Source organism: Melanerpes formicivorus, unplaced genomic scaffold (genome assembly GCF_026170545.1).
Source record: "Melanerpes formicivorus ecotype bairdi unplaced genomic scaffold, bMelFor1.0.p_v2 SCAF_8, whole genome shotgun sequence".
In the NCBI taxonomy this organism is placed as follows: Eukaryota; Metazoa; Chordata; class Aves; order Piciformes; family Picidae; genus Melanerpes; species Melanerpes formicivorus.
Genome location: NW_027142360.1, coordinates 22,196,353 through 22,216,872, shown reverse-complemented (window position 1 = coordinate 22,216,872; position 20,520 = coordinate 22,196,353). Strand labels below are relative to the sequence as shown.

At 44.4% G+C, this 20,520-nt stretch overlaps 2 protein-coding genes across 3 annotated transcripts in view; both read right to left on the bottom strand.

Annotated features, from left to right (window-relative positions):
• The window catches only part of PLBD1 (phospholipase B domain containing 1), a 43,881-nt gene extending 27,713 nt beyond the window's left edge, over positions 1–16,168 (bottom strand). Inside the window, exons 1-3 of the mRNA XM_068142616.1 lie at positions 16,048–16,168; positions 7,243–7,462; positions 686–769 (exon numbers count right to left, since the gene is read on the bottom strand). Coding sequence (XP_067998717.1) covers positions 686–769; positions 7,243–7,462; positions 16,048–16,120 — 377 coding nt within the window. The 5' untranslated portion in view covers positions 16,121–16,168. The remainder of the gene's footprint in view (positions 1–685; positions 770–7,242; positions 7,463–16,047) is intronic.
• A 3,565-nt stretch (positions 16,169–19,733) lies between these two features.
• GUCY2C (guanylate cyclase 2C) overlaps positions 19,734–20,520 on the bottom strand; it is a 43,398-nt gene continuing 42,611 nt past the window's right edge. For both annotated transcript variants that reach the window (XM_068142614.1, XM_068142615.1), the window contains one exon: positions 19,734–20,433. In XM_068142614.1, coding sequence (XP_067998715.1) covers positions 20,259–20,433 — 175 coding nt within the window. In that variant the 3' untranslated portion in view covers positions 19,734–20,258. The remainder of the gene's footprint in view (positions 20,434–20,520) is intronic.

The window sequence follows — 20,520 nt, the reverse complement described above, 5'->3', positions numbered from 1 at the left end:
TATATATATATATATGCACCAATAACAGAATCAGTCAGCTATACAACTCCTGGAGGAAAGCACATGATGAAGGAAAGATGGGAAAAAATTGTCCCCCGAAACGATCAAAGTTTCACAGAAGTATTTGTAGTGGAAGAAAACAGAAGTCTTAGGAGAGCTAAATAGCTGGTGATTGCAATTGAGTTCCCAGTACCTGGGCCTGATTCTTCTCCCACTTGTTGCTCCCCACTAGCACAGCTGCATTATTTAGGTAGAATTACTTTTGATTTATACAGCTCAAGAGGAAAGGGAATCAGGGCTGTTGTGATTAGAACAGAATTTACGTCACTGGTAGAACAGACAAAATGCTAACCTAACAGAGAAAGGAAAGCATTCACAATGCTAAAAAGATTAAGGTGCCAAGGGACCAGAGTGTTCAGCAAGACATTCAAAATAGCAGCTTTCTAGAAAGTCATTTTGACCAGAATGACCTTCAGAATTCATTGTCATTATCCAAACCCCTTTGTAACAATGCTTCTAAATATTTCTTTGACAGACTCAGAATTGGGGGAAGGCATGTGCCCTTCTGCAGAGGAAAGGAAACAGGTTTTCTTTCCTAAGGAAGAGAATCAAACACCCTCAAAAACTCTGCCATCCTCCAGCCCCAAGCCTTGAATAATTTCTTTTCTAATAACTAAATACATACGCCATAAAATTCTGAACTCCACTTCGAACCATGGGATTCTTTATTAACTGTGGATACATGTTTGCAGCGTGGTCATACATGTGCCTGGAAGAACAAGAGGAGCAGAAGTTATTCTTTTGCATCTTCCCTTCCTTTTGCTTACCAACCCACTGATCAATGAATTGATAGACAAGCAACACAGTTCACAAAGTAAGCTTTTCCTCATCACAGAAATTACTTACACAGAAATTACTTCTTCATCAGAGAAATTAGAACTCCCAAACAGAGAGGGACCTGGGGGTGCTGATTGACAGCTGCCTAAACATGAGCCAGCAGTGTGCCCAGGTGGCCAAGAAGACCAATGGCATCCTGGCTTGCACTAGGAATAGTGTGGCCAGCAGGAGCAGGGAAGTCATTGTGCCCCTGTACTTTGCATTGGTTAGGCCACACCTTGAGTCCTGTGTCCAGTTCTGGGCCCCTCAGTTTAGGAAGGACATTGAGACACTTGAACGTGTCCAGAGAAGGGCAACAAGGCTGGGGAGAGGCCTTGAGCACAGCCCTGTGAGGAGAGGCTGAGGGAGCTGGGATTGTTTAGCCTGGAGAAGAGGAGGCTCAGGTGAGACTTTATTGTCCTCTACAACTACCAGAAGGGTGGTTGTAGCCAGGAAGGGGTTGGTCTCTTCTCCCAGGCAACCAGCATCAGAACAAGGGGACACAGTCTCAAGCTGCACCAGGGGAAGTTTAGGCTAGAGGTAAGGAGAAAGTTCTTTACTGAGAGAGTTGTTCACCATTGGAATGTGCTGCCCAGGGATGTGGTGGAGTCTCCATCCCTGGAGGTGTTCAAGAGGGGATTGGATGTGGCACTTGGTGCCGTGGTCTAGTCATGAGGTCTGTGGTGACAGGTTGGACTCGATGATCTTTGAGGTCTCTTCCAACCTTAGTGATACTGTGATGATACTTCAGTGAACGTCCAAACAGCAAAGGTAACACAAATGGATTGTTGAAATTGAACATGAAATAAGTGACCTTGCTAACACCTCTGATCTCTAGAGGTCCCTGCCAACCCCCACCATTCTGTGATTACTGGACCCCAGTGAAAGTTTATGTGCTGGCATACCAAGGTCTCTGTCCTGATTTGAAATACACTGCTGCACAACAGGAAGATGAGCAAGAACGAAATTGAACTACTTCAGAGCACACCTTCACATTCAGAGGGTATTTGCAGGTCAAAAGCATTTTGAAAGCGTTAGCACATTCATTTAAAGCACAACAGAAAGTTTACTAGAGAGCTCTTCTTTTTGGAACCAAAACAAAACCCCAAAACACAGAGGTGAAAAGAATACAACTGGCTGATGCAGTTGTGAGAGGTAACTTCAGCCTGGGATCTATCAGGTTTGACTTACTGTTCACCATGTTTCTTCCCTTCTCATTAAGCTAAACACACTTTAAAACAGAGGTATTTAAAGTTGATCCTGTGTGTTCCCACAGAAATTCCCACTCAGTCCATGCACTCAGATGTATGGAGATCAAAAGTATTGTGCATTTTTTGTAGCTGTAGAATTCAGTTAACTGTTTCATCCCCTTTAACTTACAGGAACAGAAGTTGTAAGGGCTTATTTGGTTGGTAGAGGCTTTGGTTCACTGAAGTGAAGTCCTTTACATTTCAAGATTAAATCAATTGCAAAAAAAATTGCTCAGGAGTTAAAAATTACCCTTCCATGTTAGCTGAATGTGATTCTCTGGTTTGAGCCACACCTTGAGTCCTGTGTCCAGTTCTGGGCTCCTCAGCTTAAGGAGGACATTGAGACACCTGAATGTGTCCAGAGAAGGGCAACAAAGCTGGGGAGGGGTCTGGAGCACAGCCCTGTGAGGAGAGGCTGAGGGAGCTGGGGTTGCTTAGCCTGGAGAAGAGGAGGCTCAGGGGAGACCTTCTTGCTCTCTACAACTCCCTGAAGGGAGGTTGTAGCCAGGTGGGGGTTGGTCTCTTCTCCCAGGCAACCAGAACAAGAGGACACAGTCTCAAGCTGTGCCAGGGGAGGTTCGGGCTGGAGGTGAGGAAGAAATTATTCCCAGCAAGAGAGATTGGCCATTGGGATGTGCTGCCCAGGGAGGTGGTGGAGCCAAAATCCCTGAAGGTGTTTAGGAAGAGCCTGGATGAGGCCCTTGGTGCCATGGTTTAGTTGATCAGATGGTGTTGGGTGATAGGTTGGACTGGATGATCTCAAAGGTCTCTTCCAGCCTGGCTGATTCTGTGATTCTGAGCCAAAACAGATCTTCAACATTTCTTAATGTGCATCAAACTTAACCAACACTTTTTTTTCAGCTATTGACTTGGGGGGGGGGAAGGGAAAAAAAAAGAGCAGAATAACTAGCTTTATGTAGAGATCAGCAAAAAATTGTTTTGCTGAGGTCTGGAGTTGATGGAACTACCCAGTCATCAGTAAAATTAGCTCCCACCAAGTGCTGATAGAAAGAAAACAGAACTAAGAAACAGACACTAGCCTCAAGAAAAGCAACTGCCAGAAGCACAGAATTCCCTGCAGTATAACTCACAAGGGCAGCTTCTTATGGGGGGGATGAAGACAGAAGCTCTTCCCATTTTCCCTCAGGGAAAGGCAGCCAGAGATGACCAAATGGTCTGCTGATGATTAAAGAATTCCCCACTGACCTTCTTCCCATGCCCCATTCCCAGCTGTTTAAGAATTTGACTGCATGACCATGCTGCTTTTTATCTCAGCTCTGGTACCATTCCAACTACCAAATCTCACTGTCTGCATACAGTCAGACAAAACACTAACCAACAGAGCTGGTGCAAGAAGGCAGCTCTCTGCAGCGTTAGTGGATGAACTGATGCATGAAAGGGCCTGAGCAGTGCCAGGATGGACACAAATTGGACTTGGGAAGGCAGGGGCTGGGGCAAGGCAGGTGAGCCTTCAGCAGTTTGGCACAGTTACATCTTTCATTACACTGCAGCTACAGTGTCAATTTTAGTTCTAGAGCTTCCTCTCTCCAAGGTAACACAAGCCTGCATAATCAGAACTAACTTTGTCCTCTTCAAGAACCTGAAGAGGGAGATCAACCTTCTCTAACCCTGCAGTCACACAGAATTTATAGAAGAAAAATCCCAAGTCATTTTAGGAAGGAAATTACAGCATAACATACTCCATACTCCATGCCAGAGCTCTCCTGGCACTAGAGCAGAGGAGCAAATAGCACAAGACAGTTTATTTCTTAAATGGTCTTTTAGGGGGGAGAACAAGACAAGCAGGATAAACCCAGCCAGGACACTACTCGAATCACTGCCTAGGCCAGGATGGACAATCAGGTTTCCAGGCTCAGCTATCAACTCTACTCTTCATTTTGCACTCAAAGGTTGTGTAACACAAGACAGATTTTACACTATCAGTATCTTTAGGCTGTGATGGCTGATGTAAAGACTAGGTTAGCTCAGAATCAGGGGACTGAAAACAGCTTCTTTAATGGCCTTCCTTCTTTTATGTCCCCTGTTAGCATATACAGCTCCTGGAACTAATTTTTCTTTTCCCCTCATTGCCCTGTTTGGTTTTTCTTGTCTTTAACAAGGCTTTTATGTGCATGGCTTACACATAGGGATATTATCCTCTGAAGTAAACTGGATCATTAGAGTAAGGCTAAGACTTTGCATCTGTATCTAAGGCCAAACACAAGGCAGCTACAAAGCAAGAATTCAAAGTGTAAAAACATCAAAACACAGTCCTGCTTCTTCACACTGTGGAGGAAGATGACAGGGCTCAGGTCAGCTGAGGTTATGTCAAAGAAGAGTACAATTAATGTTGCTCCAAAATTAAACACTGCTCTTAGGCACATGGAATGCCCCAGTTGGAACTGACTAAAAGTATGTGCTTAGTGTCACAGATTTGGATGAGGTTTGCCATTCCCCAAGTAAAGTGAGACCCCATTAACTCTTCTGTTTGTAACAGGCAAACAGAATTTATACCAAAGAAAACCAAAGCAAACATTTTTTGTCTGGATGTTAGGACTGGACCTTACAGAAAGGCAATAGACTGGTGATAAAAACAACTATCTGATCTTCAGACACCACAGACAATAGATTTGCTCTATCCATAACTCTGTGATTTCAACATAGACAGCTACTATCTGAATCAGGTGCCAGCATTGGAAAAGATGATTCATGCTCTGTAAAATGCCTGTGTTTCTACTCTTGCTGGTAAACAGGGCTGACTAACTTAGTTACTGCTTTTTCTACCACACACCTGTATAGGTAAGAGCTCAGTCTAATTCTTCCCCAGCAAACTGAGATGAGACAGTCCCAGCATGGGGGTTTTGGGCTGGTTGGTTGGGACTCTTTTGGCTTGTTTGGGGTTTGTTGGGTTTTGTTTATTTGTTTGCTTGTTTTAAATCTGGTCATCTTGCATTCTGCTTAAGCTCCTACTAAGGCCAAAGTATGCACTTTTAGGGACTGGAGCACATCTATTATGATGAAAGGCTGAGAAACCTCCAACTTTTCAGCCTGGAGAGGACAAGACTGAGAGGGGATCTTCTCAATGCTTAGTAACAGCTAAAGGGTGGGTGTCAAGAAGATGGGGCCAGCCTCTTTTTAGTAGTGCCCAGTACAACAAGGAACAATAAGCACAAACTGGAACCCATGAAGTTTTATCTGAACATGAGCAAAAACTTTATTGAGAGTAGCAAAGCACTGGAACAAACTGCCCAGTGAGCTTGTGTACTCTCCTTCTCTGGAGATATTAAAAACTCACCTAGACATGATCCTGTATCACCTGCCCTAGGTGAACCTGCTTTAACAAGGGGTTGGACTAGATGATCTCCAGAAGTCTTTTCCAATCCCTAGCACTCTGTGATTCTGTTTTCTGTTTTTACTGCAACAATAAACTTGTGTAACTGTCCCAAAGAACAAGTATCTGCCTGCATGTTAATTAGGATTCTGTGAATCCGTAGGCAAGATAAACAAGGAGAAATGGAGGTCTGAGAGCAATCTTAACATCTGCAAACTTAGTGATTTTTCACTGCTCCCGTGGCTCAGGAAATTGCAAACACAGTGTAAGAGGATTCATTAGCTGCAATTTGCTGAATAAAAACCCAACAAGGTCACAAAGCTAAGACCTGAAGTAATAGATTCTTCATCTTCTCAAGCATCAGGGAGTACATCACTGCTTCATCTCTGCTCCTTGGCTGGAGCATTTTCAATATGTATTCTCAGCTTCAGAGAGAAGCCTTCTTTATCCAAAACAGCTTTACAAGACCTGGAGAAAAAAAAGCTTCTTTTCACAACCCTCAGGGAGAAATATGCTTCCATTACAGCTACAGATGTACAATGGGGCAAAGACAGGGCCAAAACACAAGTTCAGCTGGTGCAGAGGGTATTTGATAGGCATGTCAGTGGTGGTAAAAGAATTTTTAGATTGTGCACTGTCTGAGGATTTCTCTGTGTACTTCCTCAAAATGTTTCCTCAGAAAACAAAGGCGTTGGCTACTTCTAGTTTTCCCCCTTAACCCATTCTCACACTTAAATCTCCTTTCAAAGAGTTGAGTTCCCCACTTCACTTAAAAGCCAAAGCCTCAAACCCTACTTTTCCACACTGGTATGAACCCTCAAGTTCCACATGACCTCTGTTCATTACTCCTTCAGCTATATGCATTTCTCCATGAAGGGCCACTCAGTGCTGCAGCAGGGAGCCCTACAGTTACAAAAGTACAGTAAGCACCCAGCCTAAAGAAGGCAAAAGACTTGAGCAGAGTAACCTGCTAAGTATCTTCACTAAAGAACAAGATTTAGGGCTGTTTGGGGTTTTTTTGTGGATTGTTTGGGGTTTAGGGGGTTGTTGTTGGTTTGGGGTGGGTTTTTTTTAATAAAAACACAGCTCTGGATTCATAACAAGTACAAAATTCTGTCAGTGTCTGCACTGTGGGAGAGATTCAGTCTCTTATCTTCTCTTCAAAGGGCTTTCAGGAACGCACTGACCCTACTAGACACACACCAGTCTGCCCGCAGGCCTATCAGTATAGCAGCACAGTGATTTCCATTTGTCCAAGAAAAACTAAACTCCCACATGCTGTGAAGTTTCAGCATCTGCTCCCCAGCAGCTTCTTGACAGTGTTTGGTTAAAAAGATCCTTAAGGAAGCGCTTGCCAGCAACCCTGCCAATTTGCTTGTGATTGTATTAACTGCTGTAGATCAGCCACCTAACTACAGGCTGGGGAGAACTATTCTTTCTGCAGCCTTTTGGTAATTACTTACAACACAGGGGTTATGCACTTCCTTACACTTACAGTATTCTGTGATTACATTACCTTATCAGTAATAAAGGTAGAGTACTCATCTATCTCACCAATGTGTTAAGAGAGCCTGCAGGATGAGGAGGGAGCACATCTTAACCCCGTGGAAGATGCCACACTTCCTATCTGCTACTAATTAAAAGAATGGCACACAACTGCAAAATGTATGGTTAGTTTAAATGGATGGCAGCTAAGGGAAAGCACAAAAAAACAAACAAAAGACTTGCAGGCACACAGAAGTCCAGTGAAGTGTCATAACTTGAGTTGTTTCCCGAGGTACTTACGGAGCGGTGAGATAGCCTTCCAAGAAGCCAGCTGCATACATGATGTCTTCATTGCTTAAGGTCTGATGCCCATAGCCTGCTCTGATCTCCAGAACTCCCCAACCTGTCGTCTGTACAGTGTCATTGTAGAAACCATAGGCATCTCCACTCCTGTCCAGGATATTCTTGACCTGAAGTGTTTTTTCAGCTTTATTCCAGTAGACGGTTGCATAGCGCATTTCTGTGGGGGGGAAGAAAGGGGACAAGGGAAGCAAAGAAAGATGAGTAGGTATTTCCTATTTAATACCAAAATGCCAAGACAATATTTTGGCAACTAACAAAACAAACTCCATTTGATAGCTTTCCATCAGGTGTAGTGTTGTTTTCTGCAGCAGAACTGATGTTAAAATACTGAAAAGTGACATGGAATGACCCGGACTTTCATCAAGACAAAAGCTCACAGCTAAAATATTCTCATGTTGCTCTTCTGGGAATTATTTACCACTCCTATGGTACAGGGCTCCATCACAGCTGAATCTTCATTTAGAAATATTTCCTTCCCTGGCTCAGAAGAAAATTTATGTAAAACTCATTGAATGCAACTTTAGATGACAGCATGCCTTAACAACTGCAGAGGCCTTATGGATTACTCTCAACTGTTTTCCACCTGAAGATTCAAAAGGCTGTAAAAGTGTCTTAAACTGTCCTTCTGGGCAACTACTCCTGGAGGTGGCACTACCAAACAAGAACATCAAAATCCAGTGGCTCACAAGCTTGAAGACAAAAGCACCACAGGTATGCAATCCTTTATAAGACACACAATCCCTATCACCTAGCCAGAAAAGAGCTGATCCCAACAGTAAGAGCAATGAGAAGGAAGGGCACTCGACTGCTCAGAGTTCTGCTTGAACTGCTGTTTAAGGAACATTCTTCATTAGTTGGGTCTGAATCCCGCTGAGATGAAGAACAAAGAGCAAGGTAAACTACTTTCCAAAGACAACCAAACCCTACAACTCTAATTCATCCTTCCTTAAGATGGGATCTGATTATACCAGACCTCTATTCACGACTGATCAAATCACTGCTACCATATTGCAAGTGACAAGAGCTCAAAAATCACAGTCAGGGTTCCTGGAATTATTTGAGAAGTTTTAAGGGACAAGTTCACAAAGATGTACAAATGCTAAGAAACCAGCAGTAGCTCTATTCCCCTGACTCTTCACCAGTGAGAGGCAATCAGTCCTGCCAGTCCCCTGGCTCTCCCCCAGAACTCTTCTGGTCCTGCCAGTTTACAGCAAGAAGTCGCAATTTGGTTACTACTGCTCACAACAATTCATTTTATGCACCATGCCCAGTAACAGCTGCAAAACAGAGAGCTAGATGTCATTCTGGATGCTCTCACACAAAATACTTTGCATGCATGCTATGATAATGGAACTATAAAAATAAAGCAATACAAGGCCAGCACAATACCTAATGCTCTTCAAAAAGCTGTAAGCAAAATGTTTGTGATTAAGCAGCTAGTCTGATTTCAAATTAGCTGCATCCACTTTACCCAGTGCTGTAAAACACAGCATAAAAAAAGCTATTTTTATGAAGAGCCATGACCTATTTGAATAAAACAGCAAACACATATTCTAGGAACCCAACTCCCTCTCCAGCTAATCACCTTGACACAGCAGTTACTCCACTGCTTTGAGCCAGTTTTCATCCATGCTACCAGACTGTTGAATAAGTTGTGTCACTGAACAGCTGCAAAGTTTTTCTCTGCTAGTGTCCCAGAAAGAACAGCTAAAACAGTTTCTAATTGAGAAAGGCTGAAGTTGGAGGGGAGCTCTGTCCAAGCCTTCTGCTCAGTCAGGATCACCTACAGTGAATCACTCAGGATTCTGTCCAAACAGCTTTTAAGTATTTCCATGGATGGAGACTTTTACCACCTCTCTGGACAGCCTGGACCAGTGCTTGCTCACCCTCATAATAAAGAGGTGTTTCCTGATGTTCAAGGACAGTGTCCTGTGTTTCAGTTTGTGCCCACTGGCACTGGGCACCACTGACAAGAATCTGGCTCCATCTTCCTTACACCCTACCTTCAAGTATTTTTACACACTGATGAGATCTCCCTTGCACCTTTCTCTTCTCCAGCTGGAGCAGTCCCAGCTGTCTCAGCCATTCCTCACACAGGAGATGCTCCAGTCACCTTCATAGTCCTTTGCCATGCTTTCTCTAGATTTGGGAAGCCCAGAACTGGACCCAGCTCTCCAGCCACGTCTTTACCAATGCTGAGGAACCTGCTGGCAACACTGCACCTGAAGCAACTCAGAAGACAGTTACTCTTTTTAGCCATAAGGGCGCACTGGTAGGTCATGTTCAGCTTGGCATCCACCAGGACCCTCAAGCCCTTTTCTGCAAAGCTGCTTTCAAAACATTCAGCCTTCAGCATATATTAGCACATGGGGTTATTCCTCCCCAGGTGTAGCACTTGCCATTTCCCTTTGTCAAACTGCATGAGGCTCCCATTAGCTCATTTCCCTAGCCTGTTCAGGTCCCTCTGAATGGCAGCAAAACCCTCTGATGTACTCCTCTCTGGTTTGTATCCAATAATAAACTTGCTGAGGGTGCACTCTGCACCATCACCCAGATCATTAAGGAAAATGCTGAACAGCTATCAATCCCTGGCACACACCATTAGTTACTGGCCTCCAGCTAGACTTTGTACCACTAACCACTGTATCAGTCTTCATGAGGTACTAGAGAGACTTCTCATGAAAAGGAAGTGTTAGCAAAATCAGAACTTTAATAGGGAAGGAACTGAAGGGTTGTTTCCCCCATCCCATGAATAGAAGTTTTTACATGAATCTCTGTTTACAGATGAAGTCATTTCATGGACTTGGAACTCAGCATTTAAAAACATGTTTTTCTTCTGCCAGGTACTGAGGCTATTTAAAGGACTGAGACATGACAGGCTTTGGGTAACTCTTCAAGCAGCTATAACCATACTTTTCTTTTTTGTCCTTAACTATCTTCTAGTAATACATGGGTCAATTGCTGCTTTATCTCAGGGGTAAACATGGGGAATCACTCAGACTGAAAATGTATAGAAGAGCAGGCTGGTAAGGGTCAATGCTGAAGAGAGATAAAAGCCACCTTACACAGCTGAAGTTCACAGAAGCAGAGAGGTCAGGGATAGGGAGGTCCTGTGAAGAAGTGATGCAAGGGGTTGGTACAGAACACAACTAACCTGTTCAGCAATAAAGGGGAAGGCTGACTCCAACCAAGCAGCCCACTGCAGGACAGAGAGATGGGCCACATGCCCAGTACACAAAGACAGCTGAGGAATGGGTAAAAAGCACAAGAACAATGTAGGGTAAAAGGTGATCTTCTTCCCAGCTCTTCAGCAGGCTGTGGAGAGGTGGTGAGTAGTCAAGAGGAACCAGGGCAGCTGGGTATTGTTATTAGTGCCCACAGACTAAATACCTATGTCAAAGAAACTCTCTTCTGCCTAAAGCAAAATAGCCATTGCTTGCATTTTTTTATTTAAAGAAGGCTGATGCTGGTGCCAGACAGACTGATCTGACACAGGTAGTCTAACACAGGAGGCTGTTTCTTTGTTTCATGCTCTGCCAGAGCATGAACACACAGAGCTGTTTTCAAAAGGCAGAACAAACTTTAAAATTACCCTTGCAGTTGGCCCTGCCCCAACCTCACTACATGACAAATTTAAACTGAAGATCACCAGGACTAGAGGAGGATGAGAGAGATGAGGAAGTATTACAGGATCATTTCCAACATACCGAGAGAGGCCTGTAGAGGAACAGCATTAAGATAGGAGTCACAGATGTTAGCTTAACAATGATGCTGAAAACCATTTCCCATTAATGATATTTTTAAATCCCCCCCCAACTCACTCACTCACTCATCACCCCATTTCACCTTATTCCTTTTCATGTTGGTTCCTGCAAATCTAGTTGCCCTGGTCTGAAGTGTCAAAATACCCATGTATGAAATTGCTATTTGAAGGAACACACGTGTCATTATGCAGTAATTGTTGTAATTCAGAATGTAAGCCTTTATCTTGCTACAGATGGAGTTAAGACTACAAGCTTGTGAATGTGTACACTTAAAACACACACCACCATGTCATGGAAGCATTTGGTATCACCTAGTCTGTCTGAATTTTGTGTTCACCTCAACCAGCAGCACCACCTTTGCCAAGAAAACCACCCAGAACCAAAGTACAACATGGATTATAGATATCTAAGAAGCAATTGCACTTTTCCAAACAATCTCTTGTGTGTCCTGCAGCAACAGGAACAATGCTGACATTCCTGTATTTATTTTTGGAGGGTGAGGCAGAGGACCTAGCACCTCTTATCCCACTAGTTGTATCAGTAACTTCTCAGATATGAATCAAATGCAACACCTCAATTAATCTACTAATGATCTTTCATCATCCAAGTTGGACACTCAGTGTTTAGCTGAGAATGCTGACAAGTACTTCAGCCTATTAGACTCTGAATAACAGAAGAGACCATGAGAATCTGTGGCTATTCCAATAGCCTAAATAACAAGCCAAAGCACACACTATGTACTGCAACAAACAACTTAAAACCCCTGGGGACAGGGAAGGTCAGTGGAATCACGTTTCCCTCCATGCAACCAACCAGGCAGGAGGTCTGCCCTGCATCAGTTCCACCACAACCACTCTATGCTATACACAATGCTGTGTGGTGGAAGACAGAGCTGGAGAAGCGCAATGACAAAGCAAGCCTGGAGTTAAGTGTTCCTTCTCCTTTCTGTAGTCAGCAGGGACTGAGAAGAACTCTTCCTCAAATTGCCTGTTTTTAAAGGTACATCAATGCTTCTGCCAATAAAATATCCAGAAATAGGGACTATAGCTGTTGGGAGTGATGGAATTTCTTCAGTAAGTGAGAAGCACCTGCGTTTTGCCAAGATTTTATCCTAAATACTGGGGAAATGAAAGTATTTCAGCCATGGCTAGGAAATGGTTTTCAGGCCAAAATGCCAAATCTGTCCTCTGTGGTTTTGACTCAATACAGGCACTGCCAAGGTTATGCCAAAAATGGAGTCTGCCTTTGGTGGCAGCAGGAGAGTGGAAATACATGTTCATGACAATGTAAAAAAAACAACTACAAGAAATGCTAAGTAAGAGGATTGAACAAGATAAAATAGAAGTCAGATGCTGGAGAGGACGTGAAATAGTAGCAGCAAGGAAAGACAGAACAGGCAGAGAAGTCTGAGGAAGAACTATGAAGAGAAGTACAGCAACCATCTAACACACATGGTATTTGCTAACCATCATTAGTATTTAATAATAAATGCCACTTACAAAAATAACAACCTGGAATGCCTTGAGAATACCAGTAAAATTTGTTTGACAATATGCCACAGCTGCTTTTACTTATGCTTTCCCAACCAGGAGTCATTTTTAAAACATATATATCTAGATAGTATCATAGGATCAGTCAGGGTTGGAAAGGACCACAAGGATCATCTAGTTCCAACCCCCCTGCCATGGGCAGGGACACCCCACACTAGATCAGGCTGGACAGAGCCTCATCCAGCCTGCTCTTAAACACCTCCAGGGACGGGGCCTCGACCACCTCCCTGGACAACCCATTCCAGGGTTTCACCACTCTCATGGTGAAGAACCTCCTCCTCACATCCAGCCTGACTGACTTTCCAATTGGAGAAATTAACAGAAGCCCCTTTTCCTTGAGGATTCAAGAGCTACAAGGTTTCAGAGGGAGACTTCATTTTCCTGGGTTTCCTTAGTCTGAGAAACTAACTCACAATCAACAAAGCACTGGTTATGTTGCATGCATCAAGCCACATCAACAACTCCAAGCACCTCCTAATAGGAAAGCCACTGGCTTTCTTAAATACTGATTTTTAATCTGCATGTTTATTTATGGCTTTTCAAAGCTGATGCCCCTTTGTTTTGTAGAGGTTTTCAAATTAACTTTGTAGACTCCACCTACACATTTTCCACTAAATAAGGAAGCTCTCCCTGTTCCATTCAAAACTAGTTTTGCACAACTCAAATACAAAACACCCAGCCTAAAACTGTCCATCTCCCTTGTCCAGTATACCCTTCTCATACAGTTAACATTCAGTAGCAAAAATTGTATTAGCACAGTGAGACATTTAAATATTTCAGGCCAACCATAATAGGCATTTGGTATTTCTGCTCCATTTTGTAATTTGATAAGAGTTTGCCCTATTTTTTCCCATTAAAAATGTTTAGATCCATCCTTCTAACTGTCTGAAAAAGTACAACTGACATTTCAAAGGACAGTTATGATTGGAATCCATTACAAAACAGATGTTAAGAACCTCAGAACTTCTTTAGAGATTATCATAAACCACACAAGAACTTAATACAAAACCCAGTAATTTTCAATTAAAGGAGAAAATGCTTTCTTATTCTGCTTGAATGTAAGCTATTTGCCTTTTCTATTCTGCTGGCCTTAATTCACCTTACTTCTTCATACAATTCAAGTCTAAGTAATTTTTCAATTTGCCTCTAACAGGCCTGTCATTATTTGAAGCCTAATTCCCTGATTTGTGCTTGCATGAAAGAAGCAATATTCAAACAGGAGCTATAAATTAAGAATCTGAGCCTCGCTTGGTTTTCATGTTCATTAGGTTACTTACTGGCAAAGCTTAGCTGATACAGACAACTCAATGAACAGGTACAGGTCCTCAGTACAGGTCATCCCAAGGAAACAAAAATAATGTCACAAGCAGCTATACTAATCCAAGTCCCTAAATCTAAGATATTTTTAACAGAGGACATTCTCCAGTAAAAGCTTCTAAACGGTACGATGAAGACTCTCCAAGGCATTCAAAATGCTAAAGAGCAATGAAACATTAACATCTAGATCATTCACAGTACCAAAGGGCTAAGTTTACTCCATTAAATAGCCTAAAGGCATTTCTATTTGTTACTTACTGTTTTCTGCCAGTACTTCAATTATGATGCATGGAATCAGCCAGAATCAGAATGTTAGAGGTTGGAAGGGACCTCCAGAGATCATCGAGTCCAACCCCCTGCCAAAAGCAGGATCACCTAGGGTAGCAAAGTATCAGCCAAAACTGGTTTATACCCTACACTTCTTTTTTCACTCCTGCACTGTTCACAACTGACCCTTCCTTCAGTCCTGCTGATGGACCTTCCTTAAGCTTTTGCCAACGCAGGTAAGTTTGAAAAGTAAGTCTCCAAGATGAGGTAGGGCGGTCTGCAGAATCATATGCTTGTTAACATTTTGGACACATCAAAGTAACTGTCACCTGAGTTTCTCCTTGTTTTATGGAAAGTAATAAATTAACTGGCAATTTCCTAGCAGGTGAGCACAGAATCCAGCCCTAAGGATCTTCAAAATTTACTGAAATCTCCTGCTGAGATTTGCTTCTCAACAACCCTGTCACGCCATCCATACAAATGGTATCCAGAATTCTCCAATGGCCACTGCTGCCATCTTTCACTAACTTTTACTGATCTTTACAGAGGCAGTTTCACTTTCACATAATTCACACTTCCTCAGCATCACTTAAATTCCCTCTTTTACTGACTTCTTTCCCCACCCTTCCAAATGCTGGTAAATCCATTTCATACTTTTGATATGAACATAAAAATAATACTGCCACGTTCAAACACTCACTAGCACATTGTTGGACACCACAGTGCGCATCCACAGTTCTCAAGAAGGAACTCAACTTTTAAGCAAGATGCTAAGATTCCATGGGGAACTTAAATTCACTAAAAGATACATTACTGCGCTTGCCAAATTCTGTTTGCATCTAACTCTGAAGCTGCAAGAAGAAAAGCCATAGCAGCCACCAAATGGAAGCTCCAAAGCATGACAAAAGTTTCAATTACAGAATTACACTAATTGAAGCTTTACAGCTTTGACTGAAGAAAAAAAGAATTCTATTAGGCAAAGACATGATAAAAAACAACCGTGAGCACAAAATTAGCATGAAGTGGTGAGTTTTAGAAGCCAACCAGGTATTTAAAGTACTTACTCAAATGGCAACATAAAAGTTAATCTACTCAGAAAGCAAGGCTCATGCATAGGTACAAGTTCTGAACGCTGACCTATACCCACAACCTAGCACTAAACCCCTGTTAAAGATGCAAGTCACAGCACGCTGTAGGCCACAGCACCAGAGCTAAGTGTCCATCCTAAATGGTACCCGTGCACGCAGATGACACTACAACCCAGCACCACCAGGGGCTCAAGGCAACTTCCCAACGTTTCATTTTTCGTTTGCTTCCCTTCGACCATTCGGGGAAGGAGAAAGACAGACTGAAAATATGCTGGCATGAAGTGCCAGCACTTGACACCCACGAGGCACCACGGCCGAGCCTGCCCCAGCCGGCGGAACAGGAGGCGCCCCCGAAGCAAGCCCATGAGGCAGCCGGCTCCTCCCCGGCCGGCAGGGTCCGTCCGCGGGGTGGAGTGGCTTAACCACCGCGACGACGACCCTGGCACTGCTGAGGGACGAGGCCCCTGGCCGCCTCACACCCGTTTCCCAAAGCGGCACGGGGGAGGCTCTGCCTCTCGCATCCAGCCGGGAAGGAGAAACAGCGAGGAGCAACTGCCCAAGGCGAAGCCCTGGCGAGCCTTGCTGCCTCCTCAGGAGGCACGGCTGAGCTCCGACCCGGGCTCCGCCGGCGGGACAGCCACTCCTGGTTGCCAGGTTTCTCCCTCGGATGCTGAAGGCAGCCTCGCTCTCTCCTCCTCCCCCACCTCCACCCGCTGCCCTCTTAGGGCTTGCCTCCCGCCCCCTCGCTCGCCTCACCTGCTCGGCCCCCCACCGCCGCCCACAGGAGGACGAGACCCCAGCAGCAGCACACACCACCGAGCCGGGCCATGCTGCTGCTCCCCCGCGCCTCCTCTGGGCACCGGGAGGCGGCGGGACTTTAAGAAGTTCCCTAGCTCAGGGCAGGTCTCGTCGCTGCTCCCGCCTCCTCCGGTGCCCGCCCCGGCCGTGGCTCCCCGTGCTGGGGGTGGCCGTGCCGGGGACGAGGGCAGCGCCGCGGGAAGGGCTCCTTCTGCCCGTCCGGGACCGGAATGCGCCCCAGGGGGAAGCAAGCGCCGGCGGCAACTTTTTACGGGCGCTTCCCGCCCAAAGTGTGGCGGCAGAGGCCCCGAGGCAGCGCTGGGCCAGCAGCGCCGGCTGCCCAACGGCTGCCTCATGGCTCGGCCGATGCTGCCCGCCGTGCCCGGCCACAGTCCAGCGTGCTGGTGGTGACAGCAGGAGGCTCTGAGGAAGGTGTTGAGGCAAGCTGGGTGGTAAGCTCAGGGCATTTAGAATTCTTCTGACCCTGGCACTTGTTTGGAGCCCCAAAGGCAAGGCCAGGTTGTGGGGTTCACGACAGACCAAGGTCAGGCTTCACCACCACACCGGGCAGCCCTGTAGGGCGTGAGGCAGTGAGGAGGGAGCCCCAGGCTGGCGCCTTCTGAGCCACTGGGCTGGCTGGAAAAGGGTGAAGGTTTATCAGGAAAGGCCCAGGAGTTAGGTGGTGTCCTACCAGTCTATGCTTTTTATGCAAGAGGAGGAGCAGCTTCCAGCCCCGTTGAGAACAGCTGCTGTGTATGTCCCGGCAGAACAGATGAGGGATGATCCTTTTCTTAGGGACAGATCATTTCGAGATGCTGCCTTTTCTTCTCCCCCAGTGCTGGGTATTCTGCCACTGTCCTAAACCACCAATTATTAGGACTTTGTGTTTAGATAATTGTTCAAGATAGTTAGAATTTGATACGGGATCATGTAATAGCTTCATATGACAAGGTCACATGCCAAGCAGGTCAGGCCAAATAGCAAGACTTGGCCTCAAGCCCAGGGTAAAAGCATGGTAATGCTACTGCTGGCTGCAGGGATCCGTCCATAGCCACTGCTGTTTTGTTCTGGGCTACTTTTCAGGAAGAGATAAGGATAAAACACAGTGACATTGCTTTTTCTCTGCCTCCTCAGTCAAAAATAATTCTTGTGACTCTGGTCACAAGTGATGTTTCCCAGAGCTCGGTGTTGGTGCCAGTCTTATTTAATATCATCAGTGGTCTGGATGAGAGCATTGAGTGTACCTTCAGTGTGCAGATGATCCCAAAGTGGGTGAGAGTGTTGATCTGCTTGAGGGTAGGAAGGCTCTGCAGAAGGATCCTGACAAGCTGGATCAATGGGCTGAGGTCAGTTGTGTGAGGTTTAATACTTGCACTTTGGTTACAACAAGCCCATGCAGCACTGCAGGCTTGGGGCAAAGCAGCTGGAAAGCTGCCCATCAGAAAAAGACCTGGGGGTGCTGATGAACAGCTATATGAACATGAGCCAGCAGTGTGCTCAGGTGGCCAAGAAGGCAAATGACATCCCAGCCTGTATCAGGAATAGTGTGACCAGCAGGAGTAGGGAAGGGATTGTGCCCCTGTACTTGGCACTGGCAATGCCACACCTCACCTACTGTGTTCACTTTGGGGCCCCTCACTACATTGGATTACTAGAACATGTCCAGAGGAGGGCAGTGAAGCTGATGAAGGGTCCAGAGAGCAAGTCATATGAGGAACAGCTGGGATTGTTTAGTCTGGAGAAGAGGAGGCTGAGATGAAAACTTAACTGCTCTCTATAGCTACCTCAAAGAAGGCTGCAGTAAGCCTCTTCTCTTGAATAAGAAGTGGTAGGACGAGAGGAAATGGTCTCAAGTACTGTCGGGGAAGGTTTGGGTTGGATATTAGGAAAAATTTCTCTACTGAAAGAATGGTCAGGCATTAGAATAGGCTTCTCAGGGAGGTGTTGAAGTTGCCATCCCTGTAGGTGTTCAAAAAACATACAGACATGTCTATGATTCTATGACTGGACCTCCAGTCATGTTTTTGATGGCAGAGAGTTCCTTGATCTAGCATTTGATAACAAGATGCAGTGGTAAGACACTGAATCCAAGATTTAAACCAGAAACCAGGAGCAAACATTTCAAAGGGCAATCAAAATTGGTTTTATTGTGGTGTATGGGTGTCAGATATGTGCAGGGACAGAGCTGTGTAGAAAGCAAACCTACTAGAAGATTGGTCCACCAACTCATTGCTAAGGTGACAGTTTATCTTCAAATAATTATATGAAATTTATGATCTGAAAAATGCAGGAAAGAGAAAGGCTCCTGAAAACTAAGCACTGTTTAAATTAATTGTCTCAATCAGTGTCAGCAGACATTTGCTCTAAAATAAATTATATCTCAGATGTCTCAAGGATCAAACTTGTAAAACTCCTCTTTAAACATAGACTTAAGGTCATTTCAAAACAACCAGAGCATCTATGCTCATTTTAGTAGTAGTGAGCTTCTGCAGGCTTGAGGGGTTCCAGGGCTTGTCACTGCATTGCAACTGTACTTGTTGAGCATATCACAGAGCAAACAGAGTGGTCAAGTGCAGTCCAGTGCAGAAGCATAGCAGTCACACTCCAGAATGCTGACATAGAGATGAAGCTCATTGATTGGCACCACAAGACAGGAAAGAGCAGACTTTATACTTCTTTTACTCCAATGGTAGTCATTTTTAACATACCTACCAGTTTTAGAATGCCTGACATTGTTTTCTGTCCTTATCCCAAAGAATGCTTCCATTAGGACACAGTCCAAAGAAATAAGGGTATCTTACTGGTGCCAGTCCAGGTTTAAGACTGGTTACTTATAATCTGAAAGACATGACTGTTGGTTACATGCTGTCTACTGTTTCTGTCTACCCCATGTTCATAGGGGTAGGAATTTGCAGTAATTAGGCAAGAGCATAAGCCCTGCAGCACCTCCTGATTTAGTTTTTCCAGGAATCTTTTCACTTCAGATCTGTTAACACCTAGGTTGTTACTTCTGTGTGTGTGTGTTCTTACAAAGCCAGCTTAGGTTGACAAAGAAAAAACACAGGCAACTGGCTTGCTCTCTTTAATTTTGATTTTCATTTGTTTACTTGGGGGAAAAAGTGCTGCTCAAAACCGGAAAAGAATGGTTCTGCACTGAGTTTTATGGTTTGAATACTGAGGGATATCTGAGAGTGGTGAGAGAAGCAGCTCTGGTTTGAAAGCCACCAATGCACAAAAGGCCTTAGCAGAAGTTCCACTTGGTAGTTGTTATTTCTTCACATAAACCCTGATTTTCTTTTACATGCATCCCTTGTACTTTGGTGGCTTCTTAAAGCTGTTTATTAATATAAATCCCATAGTGAGTGAGTGAGTCAGAGTAAAATGTGACCTCTGCCTTGTTCTGAAACTTCATCCCAAAGATGAATTGAAAGTTCTTGTGGTTTGAGACATTCAGGCAGGGTGATTTCCTTCATTTCTGTTACATTTCTGCTCTAGGGGGAGAAGCAAAAGTGCAGAAAAGATATGAAAGTGTCTGTAAGGCTTCCAGTTTTATTTTGTAGGCCAAAGAGATTCAGATAAGCTGCAGAAATCATGCAAATTCTGGACTAATCTCCAAGGTAAATAACAGGAGTGCTGTCTCTTGAACAAAGTCAACTCGATTAAACAAAACATGGGAGAGACACAGGGGAGAACAAAGAAGCGGCAAAATGGCAACAGATCCAGATTTAAATATGATATATTTAATGTTATCTTCAAATATGCTACAACAAATCTTTCTGCAAACAAAAAAAAAAATTACAACTTAAATACAACATTTAAAAATCAGGACAAATTAAGGCTTTGCTGTGAATATTTTCAGAAGTGGATTATTGAACAGGCTACCTATCACATTTTTTTAACAAGTAACCAAAACCAAACCAAAAAAAACCCCACCTTCTTTTCTGGCCTCAAGTGCAGATATTTTCATTTACCTCAAATCAGGCTGTGTTTGTCCTACTGAAGTCACCTGACAATTTCAACGTTGCAGTGAAGAGAGGTTTGATTTACTGAGAGCGAGTCTGATGGTAGAAAGGATGCTTGGAAAAGTGTTTTCTGTCTCCTCTAGCTGAGGGTGGGAGCCTCCTGCCTTCACACTGAGCACTCCAAAGAGTCAAACTAGACATCCAGTTTCAAAGATACGTGGCACAATTCTCTGTGCTGACCAGTTGCAGGTATTCCAGGGTCCCTGATCGGTAGCTGGCTACCCGTGAAAGCTTCCGTGTCCTGGAGCCTTCGTTTTCCCTTTTCTGAAGAATATTGGTTATCATCTCTGCTAAGTCATCTTGTAACCGCTGCTGGTTCTCCCTGAAAGCAATAGGATGGGGGGGGGGGGGGGGGGGGGGGGAATAGTGGTGATTGACACATTTTTAGTGATCCCCAGTCATTTTTAAA